General features: G+C 37.6%; 1 protein-coding gene across 23 annotated transcripts in view; it reads left to right on the top strand.

Annotated features, from left to right (window-relative positions):
- WNK1 (WNK lysine deficient protein kinase 1) overlaps window positions 1–23,770 on the top strand; it is a 130,056-nt gene that overhangs the window by 41,831 nt on the left and 64,455 nt on the right. For all 23 annotated transcript variants that reach the window (XM_044940945.1, XM_044940943.1, XM_025282992.2 and 20 more), the window contains exons 2-3: window positions 14,009–14,181; window positions 21,842–22,062. In XM_044940945.1, the coding sequence (XP_044796880.1) occupies window positions 14,009–14,181; window positions 21,842–22,062 (394 nt within the window). The remainder of the gene's footprint in view (window positions 1–14,008; window positions 14,182–21,841; window positions 22,063–23,770) is intronic.

Genomic DNA, 23,770 nt, shown 5'->3' with positions numbered 1-23,770 from the left:
AATAATAATGAGAAGTGAATTCAAAGAAGAGAGAAACAATTTATGGATAGTTTGAGTTTCTAAAGGGACCGATAATTGATACCCTAGAAGATGATTTTTCTGAGTTAAAAAAGTTCTTTGCATACAGAAAGAAAGAACTCATTACTTCATTCTCATCAAAAACCAACAAATACACATCTTAGACAAAGACTCTAGCAAAATAATTGAACTTTAAAGATTGGGAAAAAGGGCAGCTTATAAATGTCCATGTGGAGAAATATAGTTATTTATTAATACTAAAGATCCAAAGTCAGACTCCCAGAAGACCATGGCGTGTACTATTTAAAGGAACTAGAGTATTGAAATAGGACTTAAGGCATCAAGAATTGAAGCTATTTTATAATGACTGACAATATAAATGAAGTTGTTAAAAATGTAAGCATGGCTGTAAAGGGAATTTGTGATGAATAGTCTATGGAATCAAAAAGGAAGCACTAATCAATTTCCAGATAACTGTAGCAAGAAGAGGTAAGGAAGGTGGTAAACATGGTTTAAACTATTGTGAGGCACTCCAGAGAGCCTGACTCTAGATGTAAGGCAAAGAGTGTTGTTGGACAAGTAAAGGAAACTGATAGAATGAAATAAGGTACCTTCCACACTGCTGGGAGAAGACATGAAAAGGAAAATAATTCAGTCATACATAAGATTGACTCATACTACTGTATTCAGTCATTATGACTGACAAATATGACAGTTTTATTTGGTTCAATAGTATTCCATTTTACATATTTACCAGGTTTTGTTTTCCATTCATCTGTTGTTGGGCAGTTGGGTTGTTTCCACACTATGTCTACTGTGAATACTGTTGCAATGAACAGTGGTATAAAAGTTGTTATCTGTGTGAGGCTCAGCTTCAGTTTCTTTGGGTATAAACCTAGAGGTGGAATTGCTGGATTATATGCTAATTCTGTTTAGATTTTTGAGTAAATTTGCCAGACTTTTCCACAGTGGCTATACCATTTTATATTTCTATCAATAATGCCCAAAGGTTCCAGTTTCTCTGTATTTTTGCTAACATTTGAATTTCTAAGTTGTTTTTGTTTTTTGTTTTTATGGTAGCCTCCTAATGGGTTTGAAGTTAACTTAAATTGTTAACATATTATTTGTGTAAGTAGAAAACAATATATATTCCTTGTGTTTTATAGATCTTATACAACTATAAAATCAAAATATACTTTCAGTTTTGCAAATTAAACTGAAATCAAATTGTTTATTTTGCAGTTATAATGCAGTTTTCCTTTATAAATACTTTATTCCTATGAGAATGTCTTTTTAATTACAAATGATAACTGCAGAAATACTCCCTTTAGCTGCTAAAGGAATTCAGAGTAACTAATTGGGAAATGTGCTGACATTTTAGGGCATGCCAACCCGCTTACAGCCAAACTTAATTTATTAACAAAATTAACAATGACTTGAATTTATAAACTGCCACTTAGGTTATCATCTGGTTGCTAATGTAGTTAATTAAAAAAGCAAACCGCCTTAAATCTTTTGTTCAACTAGTTGAACCAGAATATACATATATAACTTGGGAAACCCATGGCTCAGACAGTAAAGAATCTGCCTGCAATGCAGGAGACCTGGGTTTGATCCCTGGATCAGGAAGATCCCCTAGAGAAGGAAATGGCAACCCATTCCAGTATTTTTGTCTGGAGAATTCCATGGATAGGGGAGTCTGGTGGGCTACAGTTCATGGGGTCAGCAAGAGTCCAACACAACTGAATGACTAACATTTTCACTTTCATATGTATATAAATTTGTAATTCATTCTCTAAGTCGGAGCACAGAATTCTTTTCAGTTCACTTCAGTCGCTCAGTCGTGTCTTACTCTTCATGACCCCATGACTGCAGTATGCCAGGTTTCCCTGTCCTTCACCAACTCCTGGAGCTTGTTCAAACTCATGTCCATTGAGTCAGTGATGTCATCCAACCATCTCATCCTCTGTCATCCCCTTCTCCTCCTGCCATCAGTCTTTCCCAGCATCAGAGTCTTTTCCAATGAGTCAGTTCTTCACATCAGGTGGCCAAAATATTGGATGGAGTTTCGGCTTCAGCATCAGTCCTTCTAGTGAATATTCAGGACTGATTTCCTTTAGGATGGACTGGTTTGAACTCCTTGCAGTCCAAGGGACTCTCAAGAGTCTTCTCCAACGCTCCAGTTCAAAAGCATCAATTCTCCAATGCTCAGCTTTCTTTATAGTCCAACCTTCACATCATACATGACTACTGGAAAAACCATAGCTTTGACTAGACCTTTTAATATGCTGTGTAGGTTGGTCATAGCTTTTCTTCCAAGGAGCAAGCATCTTTTAATTTCATGGCTGCAGTCACCATCTGCAGTGATTTTGGAGCCCCCCAAAATAAAGTCTTTATCACTGTTTCCATTGTTTCCCCATCTGTTTGCTGTGAAGTGATGGGACCAGATGCCGTGATCTTAGTTTTCTGAATGTTAACTTTTTTTTTTTTGAATGTTGACTTTTAAGCCAACTTTTTCACTCTCCTTTTTACTTTCATCAAGAGACTCTTTAGTTCTCCTTACTTTTTGCCATAAGGGTGGTGTCATCTGCATATCGGAGGTTATTGATATTTCTTCTGGCAATCTTGATTCCTGCTTGTGCTTCATCCAGCCCGGCATTTCACATGACATACTCTGCATGTAAGTTAAATAAGCAGGTTGACATTATACAGCTTTAACATACTCCTTTCCCAATTTTGAACCAGTCTGTTGTTCCATGTCCACTTCTCACTGTTGCTTCTTGACCTGCATGTAGATTTCTCAGGAGGTAGGTCAGTTGGTCTGGTATTCCCATCTCTTGAAGAATAATCCACAGTTTGTTGTGATCCACACAGTCAAAGGCTTTGGTGTAGTTAATAAAGCAGTAGTAGATATTTTTCTGAAACTCTCTTGCTTTTTTGATGATCCAATGGATGTTGGCAATTTGATCTCTGGTTCCTCTGCCTTTTCTAAAACCAGCTTGAACCTCTGGAAGTTCACAGTTCATGTACTGTTGAAGCCTAGCTTGGAGAATTTTGAACATTATTTTGCTAGTGTGTGAGATGAGTGCAATTGTGTGGTAGTTGGAACATTCTTTGGCATTGCCTTTCTTTGGGATTGGAATGAAAACTGACTTTTTCCAGTCCTGTGGCCACTGCTGAGTTTTCCAAATTTGCTGGCATATTGACTGCAGCACTTGAACAGCATCATCTTTTAGGATTTGAAATAGCTCAACTGGAATTCAATTCCGTCGCCTCCACTAGCTTTGTTCATTGTGATGCTTCTTAAGGTCCACTTGACTTCAGATTCCAAAATTGTTTTACCCATTCTTGATATGTCTTGCAGTCCCAAATTAAGAAAATGCTAACTTGTCCGGATGACTTCTTCAGTAGTCTATTCCACTGCAGTGTAAAATTGTCCAACTGTGAATTGTATTCATGAATATATATCGAATAAATCCCTATGAATGGAGTATCTGACATAAAAATTCTGTTCTTTTGTGTAATGATTTTCACAGTTTTAAAAGTTTGCATGCAGTATGTCAATTCCTCAGAATAACTTAGTCAAGAAGGATGATGTTTGCATTTTACAGCAAGGAAACTCATGGCAGTTTCTTTAGTTACAGGAGTGCAGAAGAAGAGATGAGTATGCTGTGTGGATTACAGTATTCGTTCCTACCTGTATGGATTGTTTTGGAAAGTGTAGAAGAAAAGTTGGATCTGAGTGGCTTTGGAACATGGATTTGATGTACCCGAGGGTTTCCCAAACTTAGTGGTTGTAAGAAATTCTTTCCCCTGTTGATTGATTCACTAGGGTGAGGGCAGTGCCTGAGAATCCTTGGCTACCCCAGAGGATTCTTGTAATGAGGCAAAATTGACTGGCTAATTTTACACTCACTATTTCAGAGCAGGGGACTTGGTGTGATTAAAAAGTATTTTGGAGAACATACGAATCTGAAGGATAGAATGAGGTGATAAAAGCGTAAATAGGCGATAGATTTTTTGATAGGGCATAGTTATACCTTTTACTGGGTTGCAGTAATGTAAATGAAATGTGGAAAATGATGAAATTTCAGAGATTAAAGGAGATTCCACCTTTACTACTTGGAAAGACAAAGAGAAACAAGGAAATTGAAGTGGATAAGCTGATTTGTGGAAGAAACTTTGTAGAGTAGGAGATACATCGAATTTTTGACCGTAAAATGTCCAGTAGACATTTGTAAATAATAATTTGTATTCCAGAATTGGTAAAACAGTACATTAAAATAGTCCTGACCTTGATAAGCATGAGGATATCAAGTATTCCTTTTCAATATAAAGCTCTAAAGATGGATGTACTTGTGCAAATCAGGCTTTCTGGGTTTGTTTTTCATTCCTTACTCTTCAAATCTTACTGCTGTCTGTACTTTTGAGTTTCCTTGTAAAGTTAAGTATGTATTCACTGCCCCTGAAGTGGGTATGGTAAAGAGAGAGGTGAAGGCTGAGCTAATGAGAGGATTTTAGAAAAAAAGAGGGTATATAAGTATTTAAAGTTCATATAAATGGCTGTGTTAAAGAGTCTTCTCTCCTTTTTTTTAATGAAAAGTTTTTTGGCTTTGTTCTAATTTTCTTGGATTAATATCTTGTCAGGCACACAGAAAAGCTCATGCATTGTATTTTTACATGTTTAGTCGTGTCTGGCTCTTTGTGACCCCATGGACTGTACCAGGCTCCTCTGTCCATGGGATCTACCAGGTAATAATACTGGAGGGGGTTGACATTTCCTTCTCCAGGGGATCTTCCCAACGCAGGGATGGAACCCGAGTTTCCTGCATTGGCAGGTGGTTCTTCATCACTGAGCCATCAGGGAAGCCTATGTTCTTATATGCTGGACTTTACTTTATTGACTTCTTTCCTGAACAAAACAAAACAGTTCGGATATCAGACTCTGAATTCTGTGATGAAACTCTTGCTGTTTTGTGATGTGTACCCACCACATTTAAGTTCCCAATGCTGGCCAGTTCTTACCAGGATGACCCACTAAGTTTTGTTTCGTTGGTCTCTCCCTTGGTGACCATTCATCAACCCTATTTCATTTGGACTTTGTTTTCGGTATCCATTGCAGAGTAACTTTTGTCTCTGAAGTGTAAAATTTTCTTCCTGTAAATAATCAAGAGTTTTTTGATCTTTGCATCCACCTTCAACTCTCTTTGTCTCCCCTTGGCCTTCTTCTTTTCTTTGCTTAGAAAGTTTTAGAATAAGTTCCTACCCTATAACCATTGGAATTTAGCCCTCTCAGTTAACTGCATTCACATTCAGATAAATCTAATTTATCTCAATGAAACCTATTTATGAGACTAGGTAGTGTTCTGAATTTTGCTGTATTATAAACAATAGATATTGTAAGTCATTTAGTGAAAATAGCTATTTTCTGATAGGACTAAATATGTTTATTCTTTTGTGGTTCAGCTGTTACAAGTGTCTGCTACATTTTTTAGTCTTAACATAAAGCTTTCTATATGTACCAGGCTTTAGATATTTTTTATTTCCTTTTAGTTTTGTGCCTCTGAAAAGAGAAGGGTGGTGAGAATCTTAAGCCCCACGTTTACTTATTTGTGGCCCAGATTTGGGGTGACGTGGAGGATGCTTAATGGTAGAACTACTAAATAAATTAGCACAAGTCTGGTTTGAGAGAGCACTCTAGACTTTCTTGTGTAAGTGAATTATTTTTTCTTCCTGCTTTGAAACAGAGAACGTTTTGTAAGAAAATAAAATGCAAATAAAGATGAGCCAGAGGGAGAAGGGAACAGTGGAGGAGGAGTTAGATCTGCTAGGTTCTTTTTTGCTCTTCTTTTGATGACTTGACCTATTGAGGAAAATTGACCTATTGAGGAAAATTCAAATAGACTCTCTTCTCTACAGGATAGACCCTGTTCCTAAGGGTATCATATTGGAAGATCATAGTGAAACTTGTAGAAGGAATTTGTTGTTTAGTCGCTCAGTTGTGTCTGACTCTTGCGACTCCATGGACTATAGTCAGCCAGGCTCCTCTAGCCATGAGATTTTGTAGACAAGAATACTGGAGTAGGTTATCATTTCCTCCTCCAGGGGATCTTCCCGACCCAGGGATCAAACCCATGTCTCCTGCATTGCAGGCAGGCCACTGAGCCACCATGGCTTTACTCTGTAGATTTGGCCATGTAAAACTCAGGTTTAATTTTCACATGGTATTTCACAACACCTTAAAAGCCCTATTAATCTTTGTTGTTGTTGTTAACAGTTAAGAGTTTTTGCATGAGTATCATTATTTTACTTCTATTAGTTATTTTCCCCACCTTTCCTCAAGCCTCAAGTCTGATTATTTGGGGATTTTCAAGAAGAAGAAGATGTTACCTGTAGTTAAAAAGCAAAGTATTTAGTAGATAGAAGTCTTTAAGAGTACAAAATACTTTTCTTTGTTAAGTATTTCAATTCAAATGCTATCTTTGAATTGTTATTTTAGACCATGAAGGCCTGTGTGAGAGAGGAATCTGGACTTAGTCATTTACGTGATAACTTTATGTGATAACTTTCTTTCAAAATACAGAATAATAATTTAAATTTTTGGTAAATATTTACTGGAACCCGTGCTGCATGGGCCCAAACAGTGGTTCAAACTGCTGTTCTCTATGCCTGAAGACAAGTTTTTATTTCCATATTCCAACACCCAACAATTCGTATCACTGTAAAAGATGGAGTAGGTGCTCAGGGCTGTGCGAAGTCAGTGTGGTGCAGACAGTGATAAACAGGGAGGACTCCAGCATTGACCTCACATACTCTAATCAAGGAGCTCCAGACACTGCTCTCCACCCATATTTTGATGTGTAGACTTATCATATGTGTTCTTATTTTAGTAGTAAAATTTTGAATATTGCTAAAAATAAAATGCATAGAAGTTTAAATGTTAATAAGTCTCAAGTGTCAAATTTTCTGGGGGTACAGATGTTAATTAATAAAGGAAATATTTCTGATTTGATTTTATGAGAATCAAGCTCACTGTTTCAGTTAAGCAATTTGTTTGGAAGGTTTGTTTCTGGGGCTGATAAAATAATCAATAGGAAGGCATAGGATTGCTGTTTTAAAGAATACTGACATTTAGGGAATGAGAAAATGCTTCCAGAGGATGTTTAAAATATACAGAGCAAGGAACTGGAGAGTCAAATTGCTGTAGGTCATTCTACATTGCATTTCTCACCCAAGAAGAAATTGCATCAGCAAATAATCTCCTGAGCACTGTTATTTGGACGGCACTGAGATGAACGGTTGTTTGACTTGTTGTTAGGCTCCCCACCTCCACCCCCAGCTGCCTGGAACTGTGCATGTTATGGGAGGCCATGTGACAGTGATCCTTGGTTTTGTTCATTTAGCCTGTCAAAACAATTTTATGTAGGTGGAAAGAAATGAATGAAACGAATAGAGTGGGTTAGCTGCATCAGCTCTCATTTACACCGAAGGTAATGAGGGTTGCAGTAGGGATAGTGTAGCAAGCCCCCAGAAATACCCAGTTTGATAGTATTGGAGAAAAAGATGCCAAAAAGCAACAGCTGTGTTAATCTGCTCGAAATTTTCTTTGATACTTACAGTTAGAAATAAGGACTTCCCTGGTGGTTAAGACTCTGCTCCTAATGCAGGGGCCTTGAGTTCAGTCCCTGCTCAGGGAACTAAGATCTCACATGCTGCACGGTGTGGCCAAAAAATAAAATAAAAAATAAATTTTACCATTGACTTCATGATAATTTGATTGTCACTTAGCAGTGTTTTTTTTAAGTGTCCAAGTCTCTCTTTTTTATATAACTTTTAAAGGTTACAGTCCATTTACAGTTATTACAAAATATTGGCTGTATTTCCTGTGTTGTACAACACATCTGTATAGCCTGTCATATATGCAGCAGTTTGTACTTCCCACCCCACCCCCCACGCCGTACCGGCCCCCTCCCCCGGTGGTAACCACAAGTGTGTTCTCTGTATCTGTGAGTTTACTTCTTTTTTGTTATATTTGACAAATGATAGTATTTAAACAATATATACTCCTTTTATTTTACCTTCAACTGTAGTTTTAATTTAGTAAAGTGCCTAGTTCTTTTCAATGATTCCTAGTTAATAACAAATATCAACATGGCTCTTCTGAGAAGAAAAATGTTCTAGGAGCTATATAAAAATTAAGATATGTTTGTCTAGTTTAGTGAATGGAACATGAGCTATGAATCAAATCTTCATTTAATTTGTGCTTTTGCTTCTCGTGAATTTGAGGGAGACTCTAAATTTCTGTATCTCATGAGTTTTCTGAGAATGGGAACAGAAGTAAAACAACCAGTTAGTGCAAATAGCAAACACTTGACAAATACTAATTAAGAAGCCCCAGGTGTGCTTATGGTCCGTGTGCTTCTGTTAGTTTTGATCTCTTTTACGTTGTTTTACAAATTCTTGTGAGTGCTAAAATAGTGTAGTTCTCTGAGATGTGAAATTGTCCTAGATTAAGAAGTCTTATAGATAGAACAAGTTAACAGATTGTTTGAAATAAACACCAAATTACTTGGTTGGACTTTTCCCCTACTGAGTTGGTAATATGTATTCATAGTTTTTTTAAAATTTAATCTATATTAATTTGGGGGTGTGGTGAGTGTTACATTGCTGCACATGAGCTTTTTTCTAGTTGCAGCAGGTGGGGGCTACTTGATGGTGTGTGGGCTTCTCATCGTGGTGGCTTCTCGTGTTGCAGAGCACAGGCTCTAGGGCCTGAGGGCTTTAGTAGTTATCAGGTGCTGGCTCAGTAGTTGTTGCAGGTGCTCTCAGTAATTGTGGCTTATGGGCTTAGTTGCTTCTCAGGATGTAGAAATCTTCCTGAACCAGGAATCAAACCAATGTCCCCTGCATTCCAAGTTAACCTCTAGACCACCAGGGAAGTCCTGTACTCATATTTCTAATGTTAAAGAAGGTTCCCTTAAAATGAGTCATCAATAGCTTTCAGGGAGGATAAAAATCTATAATAGACACATAAAATAGTGTCCATTTACAGTATAGATGACTTTGAGGCAAAATTAGATAAAAGTTGCAATCAGTGTATTTATTCTGTAGAAGAAAATTGGTTGTAGATTTTTGTTGAGGAAGAAGTCCCTGTTTCGTTACTAGCGCCCCCTCCCCCCTTTATATTTTCCTATAAATGAGTAGTTGGCAGACTTTTTACAATGGCTTTTAACAAATCCTTTTAAAAATCAAAATGGTGGCAGCCTTGACCTTTGCAGATTGGTCATAGTGTTTGAGTTGTGTTAAGTTACTGAGTCTCAAGAGGCCCAAATTTAATCCTTACCTTTCTTTTAAGTCATAAGAATTTCTTTTATTCCTGAGGAAATGCTAACTACTTGTGAAGAATGTACACACACTTTAGTTTTTGGAAAGCACATTCATGAATTCATTTAACACATGGCAGTGAACAATGCTAGGTTGTCAGATGCTAAAGATAGAACACTGAAAAGGCATTTTGTCACTGCTTTTAGAATAAGCCTCACTATAGTATTACTTGTGACTAAGCTCTGAAAGAGGCATATAGATAGTTCATGTCACTGTACAGATAGGCAGGAGGGGATGATTTAACCTAGAGTAGGGGGCAGTCAACAGTGCTGTCCCTGTGTGAATGACTGGACGTTAACCGGGCATAAAAGGCCCATGGGAGAGCATCCTGTATAGAAGGAAGCATGTGTGAGGGACCTGAATGGGAAGAGGCATGGCATGCTTGAGAAAGGAAGCATGAGAGTGACAAGAAAGAAGGCTCTGAGAGTGGGCAAGGGTTGTATTGTGTAGGACCTCGTAGGTAGTGGGGGTTTTCCACCTTTATCCTAAAGGCTGCAGAAAGCTAGTAGAGAGTTTTAAACAGGATTATGACATACACTACTTCACTGAGTCTAAGATTCCAGTTGTATGATGCACTCTAATTTCACAGATGTTAAAAATGTGGAAAATGACATTTCTAAGAATCAATGAAGTGGGCATACCATAGAATTGATTAAATTGATGTTAAAATATTCTGACTGTATTTGGACAGAGTGTAATACACATTGTACAGGGGTAATAAGATTAGATGTGTGGAAACAGCTAGTAGGTTTACTGCAGAAATCCAGAGGGAGATCGTGACAGCTTGAATGAAATAGGATGGAGGCAGTAGAGAAAGACATGAATAAATTACTTTGGTTTGAGTTTTCTGGAGAAAAGGTTTACAAGTCTTTTATACGTTAAAACACTTGTGGATATCATAGAAACAATCTTTATGTAGATTATAAATTAAAATTTAAGTAACAATGTAGAGTGATTATGCTACGGTCTTGGTTAACCTCTAGTGACAGTTTCTGGCTATACCAGTTGAGAGAAAACATTTTGTTTACTATTAAGTACTGTAAACTACCTTATCCTGTACAATGTAAATTCCAAGTTTCAGCTGCAGTGGTCTACTGTAAGTGATACACTTTCCAGAGGCTCTAAACTCTGGTTGAATAAACACATTTAAGTAAATAAGTTTAAATCTCGTAGCGCACTGTTATTAAAGTTCTGAGCCTCCTTGCCTCCAGTCTGTATCCTGCATTTCCAAGTTTGCCTTTAGCACTTTCTGTACACTCTTGCGGTCTTGAGCATTTCGGGTATTCTAACACTAGAGCTCCATGCCCATGATCTCAGTGCTCAGGGTAGCCTGCTATGGTGGGGGACAACACTAGCTTGTGCACACAGAATTGGGTCTTATATCGAGTACTTGCTCTCGAAGTACTCTCTTTATAAATACAAATAAAAATGTTTTCTCTTTTTAATATCTAGTAAGTTAATGCCTCTGCCTCTTACATTGGAAGGTCTAGACTAGCAGGAAACTTGTCTCTTACGTTTGTCGTATCCTATTGCCTGACATAGGGTACTCAAGTATTTAAAATTTAATTAACCATTTATGAAGAGAGACAATAATCGCTAAAACTGAAATGAATGTTGCATGCCTCAGAAAATAAGAGTACTTACCAAGACAAGTAGTAGACTATATATGAAAATATAAAAATTAAATATTACTTAATGGTAAGTAGAATATTATAATTCATTTGGCTCGTGTGTGATTAGTCTTCTGATTGTTCTGAGAGTAGATTAATGTACAGTTTCTTTAAGTTTTCATAATTCAGCAGTAATGTATGAGAGTTAACAGGTGATCTAGGTTTTCTTTTTGGAATAGTTTCCTGAAATGAGGACGTGTAAGAATATATGGTAAACAATATTTTTTTAATAAAACATACATTAATAAACACTATTGTCAGTAAATGGAAAATGAAACAAGCTGAAAATTCTTCCCACTGTATAATACCAGATACTTTGAAAATTTTAATGAGAAGAACTACAAAATCCTATCCTTTAAAATGCATAGTTGAGCTTGTGAGGATGTCAGGATGATTTCCAAGGTTTAAAAACTAAGAAGAAACTAGAAACCAGAGTAGAAAAAGTGAATTGACACTGGGGTTTTTCTGGGACAGTTGCCAGTCTTGTTGACTAAGAGGCATGGTTTAAAAGGAAAGATATACCCATTTGAATGCAGAGTTCCAAAGAATAGCAAGGAGAGATGAGAAAGCCTTCCTCGGTGATCAGTGCAAAGAAATAGAAGAAAACAGTAGAACGGGAAAGACTAGAGATCACTTCAAGAAAATTAGAGATACCAAATGCAAAGATGGGCTCAATAAAGGACAGAAATGGGATGGAACTAGCAGAAGCAGAAGCTGTTAAGAAGAGGTGGCAAGAATATACAGAAGAACTATACAAAAAAGATCTTCATGACCCAGGTAATCATGATGGTGTGATCACTCACCTAGAGCCAGACATCCTGGAATGTGAAGGCAAGTGGGCCTTAGGAAGCATCACTACAAACAAAGCTAGTGGAGGTGATGGAATTTCAGTTGAGTTATTTCAAATCCCAAAAGATGATGCTGTGAAAGTGCTGCAGTCAATATGCCAGCAAATTTGGAAAACTCTGCAGTGGCTGCAGGACTGGAAAAGGTCAGTTTTCATTCCAATCCCAAAGAAAAGTAATGCCAAAGAATGCTCAAATTACTACACAATGGCACTCATCTCACACACTAGCAAAGTAATGTTCAAAATTCTCCAAGCCAGGCTTCAACAGCACGTGAACCATGAACTTCCAGATGTTCAAGCTGGTTTTAGAAAAGGCAGAGGAACCAGAGATCAAATTGCCAACATCTGTTGGATCATTGAAAAGCAACAGAGTTCCAGAAAAACACCTATTTCTGCTTTATTGACTATTCCAAGACCTTTGACTGTGTGGATCACAACAAACTGTGGAAAATTCTGAAAGAGGTGGGAATACCAGACCACCTAACCTGCCTCTTGAGAAATCTGTGTGCAGGTCAGGAAGCAATAGTTAGAACTGGACATGGAACAACAGGCTGGTTCCAAATAGGAAAAGGAGTACGTCAAGGCTGTATATTGAAAACAAATTGTATTAAAATAGTTATTAAACCTTTTGAATTTGTGATATAGTATGCATTATTAATGTATATATTTATAATTATGCTCTCCTAGAAGATCTAACGACTAGTGTAATTTCCGAGAATGCCTAGTGTGGTATTTTAAGATAGGAATGGTATATCTAATCAGGGTAGTAGTAGTAGTAATGGTGGTGGAAGTGGGTACTAGTACTGGTGGATCAAACCCAGGTCTCCTAGATTGCAGTCAGATTCTTTACCAGCTGAGCCACAAAGAGAAGCCCAAGAATACTGGAATGGGTAGCCTATTGCTTTTCCAATGGATCTTCCCAATTCACGAATCAAACTGTGATCTCCTGCATTGCAGGCGGATTCTTTACCAAGAGTTATTCAAGGGCAGCAATGGGAAAGGCTATCTAGTTACACAGGAGAGTTTACATTACGTCTTTAGTGTTTAGACACATTATGTTATTGTATGCCTGGAATAGTTTGTTAAAATATGTATTACGTGCTTTGGTAGTTGACAGTTTCAACTTTAATTTACAGGGCAATGCAGAGTTTGTGTGTTTGATGCTTTGTCAAAGGAAGGACATCAGATTAAGTGCTTTTCTCCATTTATCTCAGATAAGAAGTGAATTAACCTGTAAAGTGCCAGGCACTTTAAATATGTGATAGAAACATGCCTAGTAGATTACTTCTTACAACAGTCCTATGAAGTGAAAGCATACACAGTCATCCCTCAATTTCCTTGCGGGGGAGAGGGGAGAAATTAAGATCTCACTACTTCCAAATGCAATCTTGTTTCGTTATTAAATTGCATGTCTCTGTCAATAGGTGACTTACCTTGGAATTGGTAAATTAACTGTACCTAAAAACTGTGTATCTGAAGCACACATTAACCGTGAAGATAGTAAAATAATCTCAAGCGTGACCTTATAATCGAGAGTTTTCTTAAATACAGTTTAGCCTGTTCTCATACTCCCCGTAACAGGCTGATGAAGTTATTATTAGTAATTTCAGTGTTGCTGCGGCTGCTGCCAAGTCGCTTCAGTCATGTCCAACTCTGTGCGACCCCATGGACTGCAGCCTACCAGGCTCCTCCATCCATGGGATTTTTCAGGCAACAGTACTGGAGTGGGGTGCCATTGCCTTCTCCCAACTTCAGTGTTAGGATGTTTTATTTTAACATTGTTGGTCATTTTAATACATGTTTAGCATCTAAGTGTGACTATGTGGCTTGGTGTGTTTTTTTTATTTTAAACCATATTCTGTTTTTTTGTTGTTTTTTTTTAAGTTTCAGATATACAGCAAAGTGATTCAGTTATATATGTATCCATTTTCAAGTTCTTTTCCTTTTTGGTTTACTACAGAATATTGAGCAGAGTTCCCTGTGTTATACAGTAGGTCCTTTGGTTATCTGCTTTAAATATGGTAGTGTATACCTATTTTAGTCCCAAACTCCTAATGTTAAATCATATTCTTTTGCTTTTTGATTATAGGATCGAAAGTTAACAAAGTCTGAGAGGCAGCGATTTAAAGAAGAGGCTGAAATGTTAAAGGGTCTTCAGCATCCCAATATTGTTCGATTCTATGATTCCTGGGAATCCACAGTAAAGGGAAAGAAGTGCATTGTGTTGGTGACTGAACTGATGACATCTGGAACTCTTAAAACGTAAGTTTATCACTGTTAGAAAAGCTGACCAGGAAATAGAAGAGAACTTGAATCTCTTATTTCAGGCCTTATCACTTCTTGTTGTTGCCCAACATGGTAAGGAGGAAATGTTAGTATGGGAGCACATTCCCTGCTCACAAGGTCCTCTGGTGTATAAAGTGGTCTGGTAATTATGTGTTGGTAAGTATTAACTGAGAAGTCGCAGAATAAGCCTAGTTACTTTTAAGTCATGGTGAATGCTGTTTCTAAAGTTGAGCGGCTGAGAGATCAGAAATCAAGTGACAAGGGAGCCCTCTAGTGGTTGAAATGAAGCTGAAGCTTATTGACAAGTTTTACCGATTTATTTTATCACTTCATATTGGGCAGTTTTTGCTATGTCCTTGCAAATTTTGTATTGAATGCCAATTGTATTGTGACATTTATACAGATAATTCAGTTTCCCACAGGAGCATCAGAAATTGAAGCCAAAACAGTTAGATCAATCACCTCTTCCAGGAATATGGATAGGTCAAGTGTGGATAGCCCTGTGTCTCCTGGATGTACCCCTGTGCCTGTGCTCGTGGATGCATAAAAGTGACATGTGAAAAGCCAACAGATTATCTCTTCCTGCAAATTCTAATTTCCCTTCCAGCTTTTCTAATATTTATGGCAACATACTAAGTTGTCCAGGATTCTTCTTATTCACATGTCTTTTTCTTTTCTTAGACTGTGCTCGCTGGTGCTGTACCTGAGACTTGATAAATATTTGAATGAATTAAGGAAATTTGTGAAATTAAGGAAAATTATGTGGTAATAGTTGTGTATATCTTCATCTTGAGATTCTTTTTCTGGTTTGAATACTTAGTGGGTTGTCATTCTGTCAGTACACAGTAGTTCTTTTAATTTTGATAAAATACATACAACATAAAATTATCCTGTTTAAGGTGTACAATTCATTGGTATTTATTACATTTACAGTGTTTTATAACCACATCTGTCAAGTTCCTAAACATTTTTGTCACCTTAAAAGAACACCCCATCCCCCTTCACACGCAATATGCTGCTACTGCTGCTAAGTCGCTTCAGTCGTGTCTGACTCTGTGCGACCCCATAGACGGCAGCCCACCAGGCTCCCCATCCCTGGGATTCTCCAGGCAAGAACACTGGAGTGGGTTGCCATTTCCTTCTCCAATGCATGAAAGTGAAAAGTGAAAGTGAAGTCGCTCAGTCATGTCCGACTCTAGCGACTCCATGGACTGCAGCCTACCAGGCTCCTCCGTCCATGGGATTTTCCAGGCAAGAGCACTGGAGTGGGGTGCTATTGCCTTCTCCCACACACAGTATATTTTCTCTTTAATTGCACATAATTAAGTTTTTAGGCATTTTTTCTTTTAAGTTTAACGTTCTCTTTTCCCATCCTCATCTGTATCAGTTTCTGAGCCTCATAGCAAAGGCAGCAAGAGGTAAAGTAGAAAGACCTCTGGACCGTAGTTGGTGTCTGCTCCCTGCTCTGACTTTGGCCAGCTGGGATTTAGGGCAATGAGAGCCCCTTCTCTGGGCCTCAGTTCTCCATGTGTGAAATGCATGGTTGGACTAGCTGATCTCTAGGATTTGTGGATGGGAATTTTTTTTTTTTTTTTTTTTTTTTTACTGTGGTAAAAACACATAAAATTTACTGTCTTCATCATTTTTAAGTGTATATAGTTTAGTACTTTAAGATACATTCATGTTGCTATGTAAACAAATCTCAAGAATTCTTCATCTTCCGAAACTAAAACCCATCAAACAACTCTCCATTCTCCCTACCAACTATTTTTGTCTCTAAGGGTTTATCTGATCAAGATATTTCATATAAATGGAATATAAAATATGTGTCTGTCCTTGGCTACTTTCACTTACCATCTTTTCACGGTTCATGTTGTGGCATATATCTATGCTTTATTCCTTTTTATGACTAAATAATGTTTTGTGGATAAACCACAATCTGTTTATCCATTCACTTGCTGATAGATATTTGGGCTGATTGTACCTTTTGGCTATTGGGAATAATGCTGCTCTGAACATTTGTGTACAAGTGTTTGAGTACCTGGTTTTATTTCTTTTAGATCTATGTTCCTATGAGTAGAATTGCTGAGTCATATGGTAATTCTTTACCTTTCTGAGGAACCACCAAACTGTTTTCCACAATGGCTGACTCATTTTATGTTCCTGCTGACACTCAATTCAAAAATGGGCAAGTAATTTGAATAGATATTTCTCCAAAGAAGATACAAACATAGCTAATACACGCATGAAAAGATGCTCAATGTCCTGTCATTAAGGAAACACAAATCTAAACCACAATGAGGTAACCTGTTAGGATGGTTGTTATCAGGGCTTCCCTGAGGATCCAGTGGTTAAGAATCTCCCTTGCAATGCAAGGAATACTGGTTCAATACTGGTTCAGGAAAATCCCACCTGCCATTGGTGACTGACCCTGTGTGCCACAACTAATGAGCCAGTACTCTGGAGCCCACGCGCTGCAACTGCTGAGCCCACAAGCTGCAGTTAGTAAAGCCAGCATGCCCTAGAGCCTGTGCTTTGCAAAAGAGAAGCTACAGCAATGAGAAGCCTGTATGTATACTGCAACTAGAGTAACCCCTGCTCGCCACAGCTAGAGAAAGCCCATGTGCAGTAACAAAGACCCAGCAACCAAAAATAAATAAATAATTTCTTTTTTTAAAAAAAGAATGGCTGTTATCAAAAAGACAGATAACAAGTGCTATGGAGAAAAGAAAAAACTGTTGTGCATTGTTGGTGGGGATTAAATTGATGTAACCACTATGGAAAACAGTACAGAGGCTCCTCAAAAAATTAAAAACAGGACTACTATATGACCCCACAATTCAGTTTCTGAGTATTTACCAAAGAAACTGAAACACTGACTTAAAAAGATAATATGTACCCCCATGTTCATTGCAGCATTATTTACACTAGCTAAGTCAAGAAAGCAACCTACATGTCTATTGATGGATAAATGGATAAAGAAAATACGGTATGTATATCTATAATGAAATACTATTCAGCCATGAAGAAGAAAATCTTGCCAAAAACATCGATGGACTCTTGAGGGGGTTGTGCTAAGTGAAATGAGAAAGACAAATACCATATGAACAACACCAAAAAGCCAAACTCATAGATAACAGAGAACAGACTGGTGAGGCAGGGGCAAGTGCATGCGAGTATGAAATGGGTGGGTGGACAAAAGGTGCGAACTTTCAGTTGTAAATAAAAGTCTTAAGAATGTGATGTACAGCATGGTGACTACAGTTAATAATACTGTGCTGTATATTTGAAAGTTGCTAAGAGAGTAGATCTTAAAAGTTCTCATCACAGTAAAAAAAAAAGTTGGAGTTTTGTGATGGATTTTAACTAGACTTACTGTGGCGATCATTTCACAATATATACATATTTGAATCATCATATTGTATACCTTAAACCGATATATGTTAATTACATCTCAATAAAAGAATAAAAATGGAAAAGAATATGAAAAGGAATATATATATGTATAACTGAGTCACTTTGCTGTGTAGCAAAAATTAAAGCACGTTATCAACTATACAATTTATTCAGTAAAATAAAAAATATATAATTAGCATATGGTTCAACAATTCCACTTCTTGGTATTATGTACCCAGAAGAATTAAAAGCGGGGGCTTAAAGACATACTTGTACACCCGTGTTCATAGCAGCAGTATTCACAATGGACCCAAAGTCGAAGCAATCCACGTGTTCATCAGTGGAAGAATGGATAAGCAAAGTGTGGTGTATATGTACAATGGAATATTTTTCAGCCTTTTTAAAAGAAGGAAATTTATGGTATATGCTACAACAGGAATGAACTTTAAGGGCATTGTGCTACCTGATAGAAGCCAGTCACAGAAAAACAAATACTGTATGATTCCATTTACATGAGATACTTAGAGTAGGCTACTTCATAGAGACAGAAAGTTGGGTGATAGTTGCATGGCCTCAGGGGGAGGGGAAGTGGAGTGTCACTGTTTAAAGGGTATAGCGTTTCAGTTTCACAAGATGAGTTCTGGAGATGGATGGTGGTGATGATTGTGCATAATAATATGAACATGGCTCCGACAGTAAAGAATGCCCTAAATGTGGGAGACCCAGGTTCAATCACTGGATTGAGAAGATCCCCTGGAGAAGGGAACGACAACCCACTTTAGTATTCTTGCCTGGAGTATCCCATGGGCAGAGGAGCCTTGTGGGCTACAGTCCATGGGGTCTCAGAGTTGGACACAACTGAGTGACTAATACTTCAACAACTTCAGGTGGTACATTTTATGTTCTATGTATTTATCATACTTTATTTTAGTGGAGGGGGACCAAGTGTGTTGACTTTTCTCAAAAAACAGAGTGGAAGAATAGTGTCCAGTTCCTTTTTGAAGCCAGCATAACCCCAATGCCAAAATCCTAAGATACAGCAAAAGAACTTGATAGAGCAGTGTCCCCCGTGAATATAGGTACCAAATTCCTTTACAAAATAATAGCAAATTGGATTCTAGCCATCACACTGTTGTTGTTCAGTCGCTCAGTCATAGTAGACTCTGCAACCCCATGGACTGCAGTACGCCAGGCTTCCCTGTCCTTCACTGTCTCCCAGAGTTTGCTCAAACTCACGTCCTTTGAATCAGTGATGCCATCCAACCAATCTCATCCTCTGTTGCCCTCTTCTCGTCTTGCCCTCAGTCTTTCCCAGCATCAGAGTCTTTTCCAGTGAAACGTCTCTTCACATCAGGTGGCCAAAGTATTGGAGCTTCAGCTTCAGCATCAGTCCTTCCAATGAATATTCAGGATTGATTTACTTTAGGATTGACTGGTTTGATCTCCTTGCTATCCATGGGAATTTCAGTATGTCAGTGACAAATAGGGTTTATCCCTGGATCGCCAAGTTGGTTTAACATAGAACGGATTAATGTTTTTCAACACATAAACACCCCACTCCAGTACTTTTGCCTGGAAAATCCCATGGATGGAGGAGCCTGGTAGGCAGCAGTCCATGGGGTCGCTAAGAGTTGGACACGACTGAGCTACTTCACTTTCATGCATTAGAGAAGGAAATGGCAACCCACTCCAGTGTTCTTGCCTGGAGAATCCCAGGGACAGGGGAGCCTGGTGGGCTGCCGTCTATGGGGTCGCACAGAGTCAGACACGACTGAAGTGACTTAGCAGCAACAGAATAAAAACTGTATGATCATTTCAGTATATGTGGAAAAAGTATTTGACAAATCAGCATCTATTCCTTACTAACAACTCTTAGCAGACTTGGGGTGGTAGGAAACTTCCTCAGACTGCTAAGAGCATCCATGAAAAAGCTTTATACATCACTGCTTCCCGGGAGGTGAGGAACACAGCACAGATGCCTGCTTTCACTGCTTATATTCCGTATTGTTCTAAAGGGACCTGCCCAGAACAAGAATGGGGAAACCAGGAAAAAACAAAAAGATGGGAAAGGAAGAAATAAAACTGCTCCTGTTTGCAGATTATGTAATTGTTTACATAGAAAATTCCAGTGATTCTAAACAGATTTAATAAGGTTATAAGATATAAGGTTAATAGACAATCTATTATATTTTATCATTTTGTAGATGTGAAAGAGATACAAGCTAGCCTCATCTTTTCCCCAATATTTTTTCTCTTAAAAAGTCATAATTTTAATTCTTATTTTTCATTGTTTCTCATGCATATATAAGCTTAAATGTATATATTGATATATGTGTGTGTTCTGTGTTTTTTCTTCCAGTTGTAAGGAGAGATAATTGACATTTCCCAACATTTTATTCTAAAATTTTTCAATTATACATAAAAGTTGAAAGAATTATATAGTGAACACATACATAGTCTCTCCCTAGATTCTTTAATTTGGTTAACCTCTGTTGTGTCTGCTTTACCAAATATGTTCATCTAGTCATCCCCCTTTTTTTCATTCCAGATTAAGTTGCAGACATCAGTAAACACTCGGGTACATACACATTTCATCGAAGTTCCATTATTTGTATGCTTGATTTTTCCTTATAATGAAATTTATAAGCAGTGAAAATATTAATCATAGTTCTGTCATTTGATGAGTTTTGATCAAAACTGTTTTAAAAAAAAAAAAACAACTGTTAACATACAGAACACTTCCTTCATTTCAGTAAATGCCGTACTCTTCTTTGACAACCTTTTCCTCATCCTCCAGGATTAACTCTTTATATATTTTTAAACCATGAAACCAACTTTCATCCTAAGTTTTCTTTAATTATCTCTTATCCACCCCCCAAGTGAAGCAGAATTTCATTTTTAAATTTGTTTTTAAAATTTCATATTAAATTCTATATTAGCTTTTTAGTTAATCTTCCTTGTGTGTATGTGTACATTTTAGGTATTTTTTTAGCAGTTTAAATCCTTATTTAAACTTAAATCTTTAACTTTTCACAGCATGCTTATGGTTGATACTGTACAATTTCATGTAAAATAAAGAAAACTTGCACAAATACAGGCCCATTTATCTCTAGTACTTACAATTTATGCTATAAGCTTTATGTATGTCTGTTGTATAGATCCTGTAACACAGTGTTATAAATTTTCCTTTAGGTAGTCACATGTAACATAAAGATAATGCTAGGAAAGTGTATTCTTTTATATTTACCATTTGTGTGCTTCATTTTTTTCTCTATTTCCAGATGAAATAGCATCTGACCTCAGTTCGTCAGAAAACTCTGTTCTTTTAGCTTTAGCTGGGTTGCTTATAATCTGCTGCATACACACATATTTGAGAGGTTAGCCAGAGATTTGGGCAGAGTGAATATGCAGAACTTGGAGTGCCCCTTCTGTACCTCCTTTCTGGATTCCCCCACCCCTGCCACCTTTCAGGATCTCTGCTGTTCAGCAGAACTTTCTGTGGTGATGGAAATGTTCTGTAATCTGCACCGTCCAAAATGGTAGCCACTTGCCATGTGCAGTTGTTGAGCACGTGAAATGTGACTGGTGCAGCTGGGAGATGACCTTTTTAAGTTTAATGTATCTAATTCATTTAAATATAAATATTCTCATTGTCTAGTGGGTATTGTATTGGACGGACTTTTATTGTAGAAAGTTGTATTGAACACACTGTTTTAGGTGCTGCAGTCATCTTGAACTCTGTCCTTGTATTTATTCCTCAGCCAATAAAGCTACAGGGTTGTGTCCAGGTTTGAGCAACCTGCACAGACTAGTGCTTACCCTTTTTTCTCATGTGTCCTCCCTTCCAATTTGTGCCTGATTTTGATTGGTCTATAGAATCCTCAGGTGTGTGTGTGTGTGTTCGCTCGCGCACGTATATTCACTGGAGTTTATATCTGCATCCAGTAAGGGTTGCTCCACCATTTACCAGAAGTCAAACTCTACCTCTTGTCAATCATCTTGGCAGTGATCTAATTTTAAGGAATTTGCTTTTTGTGCTTTGTTATCAGAATTTGCTTGCCAACTACTTGTTATCCTATCCCCTTTAACCTTGCTAAAAGTAGTACTAACCTTAGGTTACTGAATCTTAATATTCTAAATTTGATATTCCCATCTCAGATATGCTAGAATTTAATGGAACTCTTCAAAGCAGTAAACGCATATCATCGATAACCTGTTTGGTATACCTTGCCTTCTCTAGGTACCTGAAAAGGTTTAAGGTGATGAAGATCAAAGTTTTGAGAAGCTGGTGCCGTCAGATTCTTAAAGGACTTCAGTTTCTTCATACTCGAACTCCACCTATTATTCACCGGGATCTTAAGTGTGACAACATCTTTATCACTGGCCCCACAGGCTCAGTCAAGATTGGAGACCTAGGTCTGGCCACCCTGAAGCGGGCTTCTTTTGCCAAGAGTGTGATAGGTATGTTTCACAGGTACCTTGTGAAAGTCTGACTGGCTTTCTGACATTCACTTTTATTTAGCAACCTGACTCTGTCAGAGCTTTTATAATGTGAAATAAACCTTCAGAAATTCATAGCTTGAACCCAGGAAGTGATATGGAGTTCTCTGCATTTATGCCTCTAGAAGCATCCTGAAGACAATTGTTTTGTGAAGTTACATGAAGAGAAGTAAGGTGAACTTGGTTGACAAAACCTTATGTAATAGCACTATCACCTTCTTGGGTCATTTTGTTGATGCTTAGTATCATACACTTATATAATATATAAACTATGTTAACTTTCCCCATGAAAGAAACTGAATTTATATATAATTTAATTTCTGAAAAGGTCTGTTGTATATATTTGTATTCAAAAAATCTGCCTATTAAAACTATTTTAAAATGTAAAAAGATAATGGTTCGTTATCAACTTTTTCTTCTGCTCTTCAAAAGATCTGCTTAAAACAGTTTTCTGTCTCAGTGCTAGTTACACTTTGGTTTGGATGGTTCTTTGTCATGAGGACTGTCTTGTGCATTGTAAGATGACTTAACAGCATCCCTGGTCTCTGCTCTCTGGATGCTGGTAGCATGCCCATTTGTCCACCTCCCTCCAGTTGTGACAGCCACATATGTCCCCTGTGGGGCCAGTTGCCCTCCTCGACAGTCATTGATTTACAGGACAAGGCTGTGTGTCAGGACATTGCAGCTGGAAATATAGTTTAATGCCTATTGTTTTATAAGCTTTCCCTTCTGAAGAGGGTGCGACAGTTGGAAAGCTTGAAATCTTCATCAACTCTATTCTCTCAAAAGGTGACAATGACAACAGCAAGAAAACTGCTCATTTCAAGTGGGCTAGAATCCTATGTTTTAGTAAGATAGAACATAGAATACCAGTAATTTGCACATCCTGATAAAAAAATAGTGTTCTGGGGAGTTATTTAAAGCTGAATTTCCCTTCTGCCTTCCCTGTTGCCTATAAAGGAAACAGTTCTTTGATTGTCTCTGGTATGTTAATCTCTGGCCCAAGAGTTTTTTCTTCTTTCTTGTTTAAATTGTATTGTGCAAGCCTGTTCTTAGAAATGTTCTGTAATTTGAGGTATCTGGGCTTAATTTCTTTGGAAACATTGGAAACTTGGTGTGTGGAATCACACACTCCACACTCTTAATTCAGTATGAGAACACAAATGCAGACTGACTGGTGTGTGTGTGTCTATAGGGTGTCCCTCACATTTCTTACACCTGCAGTAGATTTGCAGACTACGGGGAGGGTGAGTGGCCTCACAGACGTTTACACTGTATTATTTTAAAAATGCACTGAATGTCAGGTTTTTTTTTTTTGTTTTTTTTTTTACTGCAAAGCTGCCTTAAAAGTGAAGTTGATCAATGGACTGTTATTGGCAAGAGACTAGCTCTAAATGTTAACTTTACAGCTCTCATACAGTAGGGGGCAGACAAGTATTTTTATCTTCTTAACCTGTCATCCTGTCTTACAGATAGATGCCATTTTCTCTGCTTTACTCTTTGCTGTTCTCTTACCTTTTTCTTCCATTTGTTTTCATATGAGTTATATCAGTTTATCTTTTATGTGAGGCTCTATTTTGACATTGTGTAACAGTAATCCACTTGAAACAGTAAATAAACAGATGCATGGTCCTCTTCTTTTTATAAAGAAATTGCTGTGAGAGGTCTG

The sequence above is a fragment of the Bubalus bubalis genome, chromosome 4 (genome assembly GCF_019923935.1).
Source record: "Bubalus bubalis isolate 160015118507 breed Murrah chromosome 4, NDDB_SH_1, whole genome shotgun sequence".
In the NCBI taxonomy this organism is placed as follows: domain Eukaryota; kingdom Metazoa; phylum Chordata; class Mammalia; order Artiodactyla; family Bovidae; genus Bubalus; species Bubalus bubalis.
The sequence above is the reverse complement of the archived record's forward strand: the minus strand, read 5'-3'. Positions and strand labels throughout refer to the sequence as shown.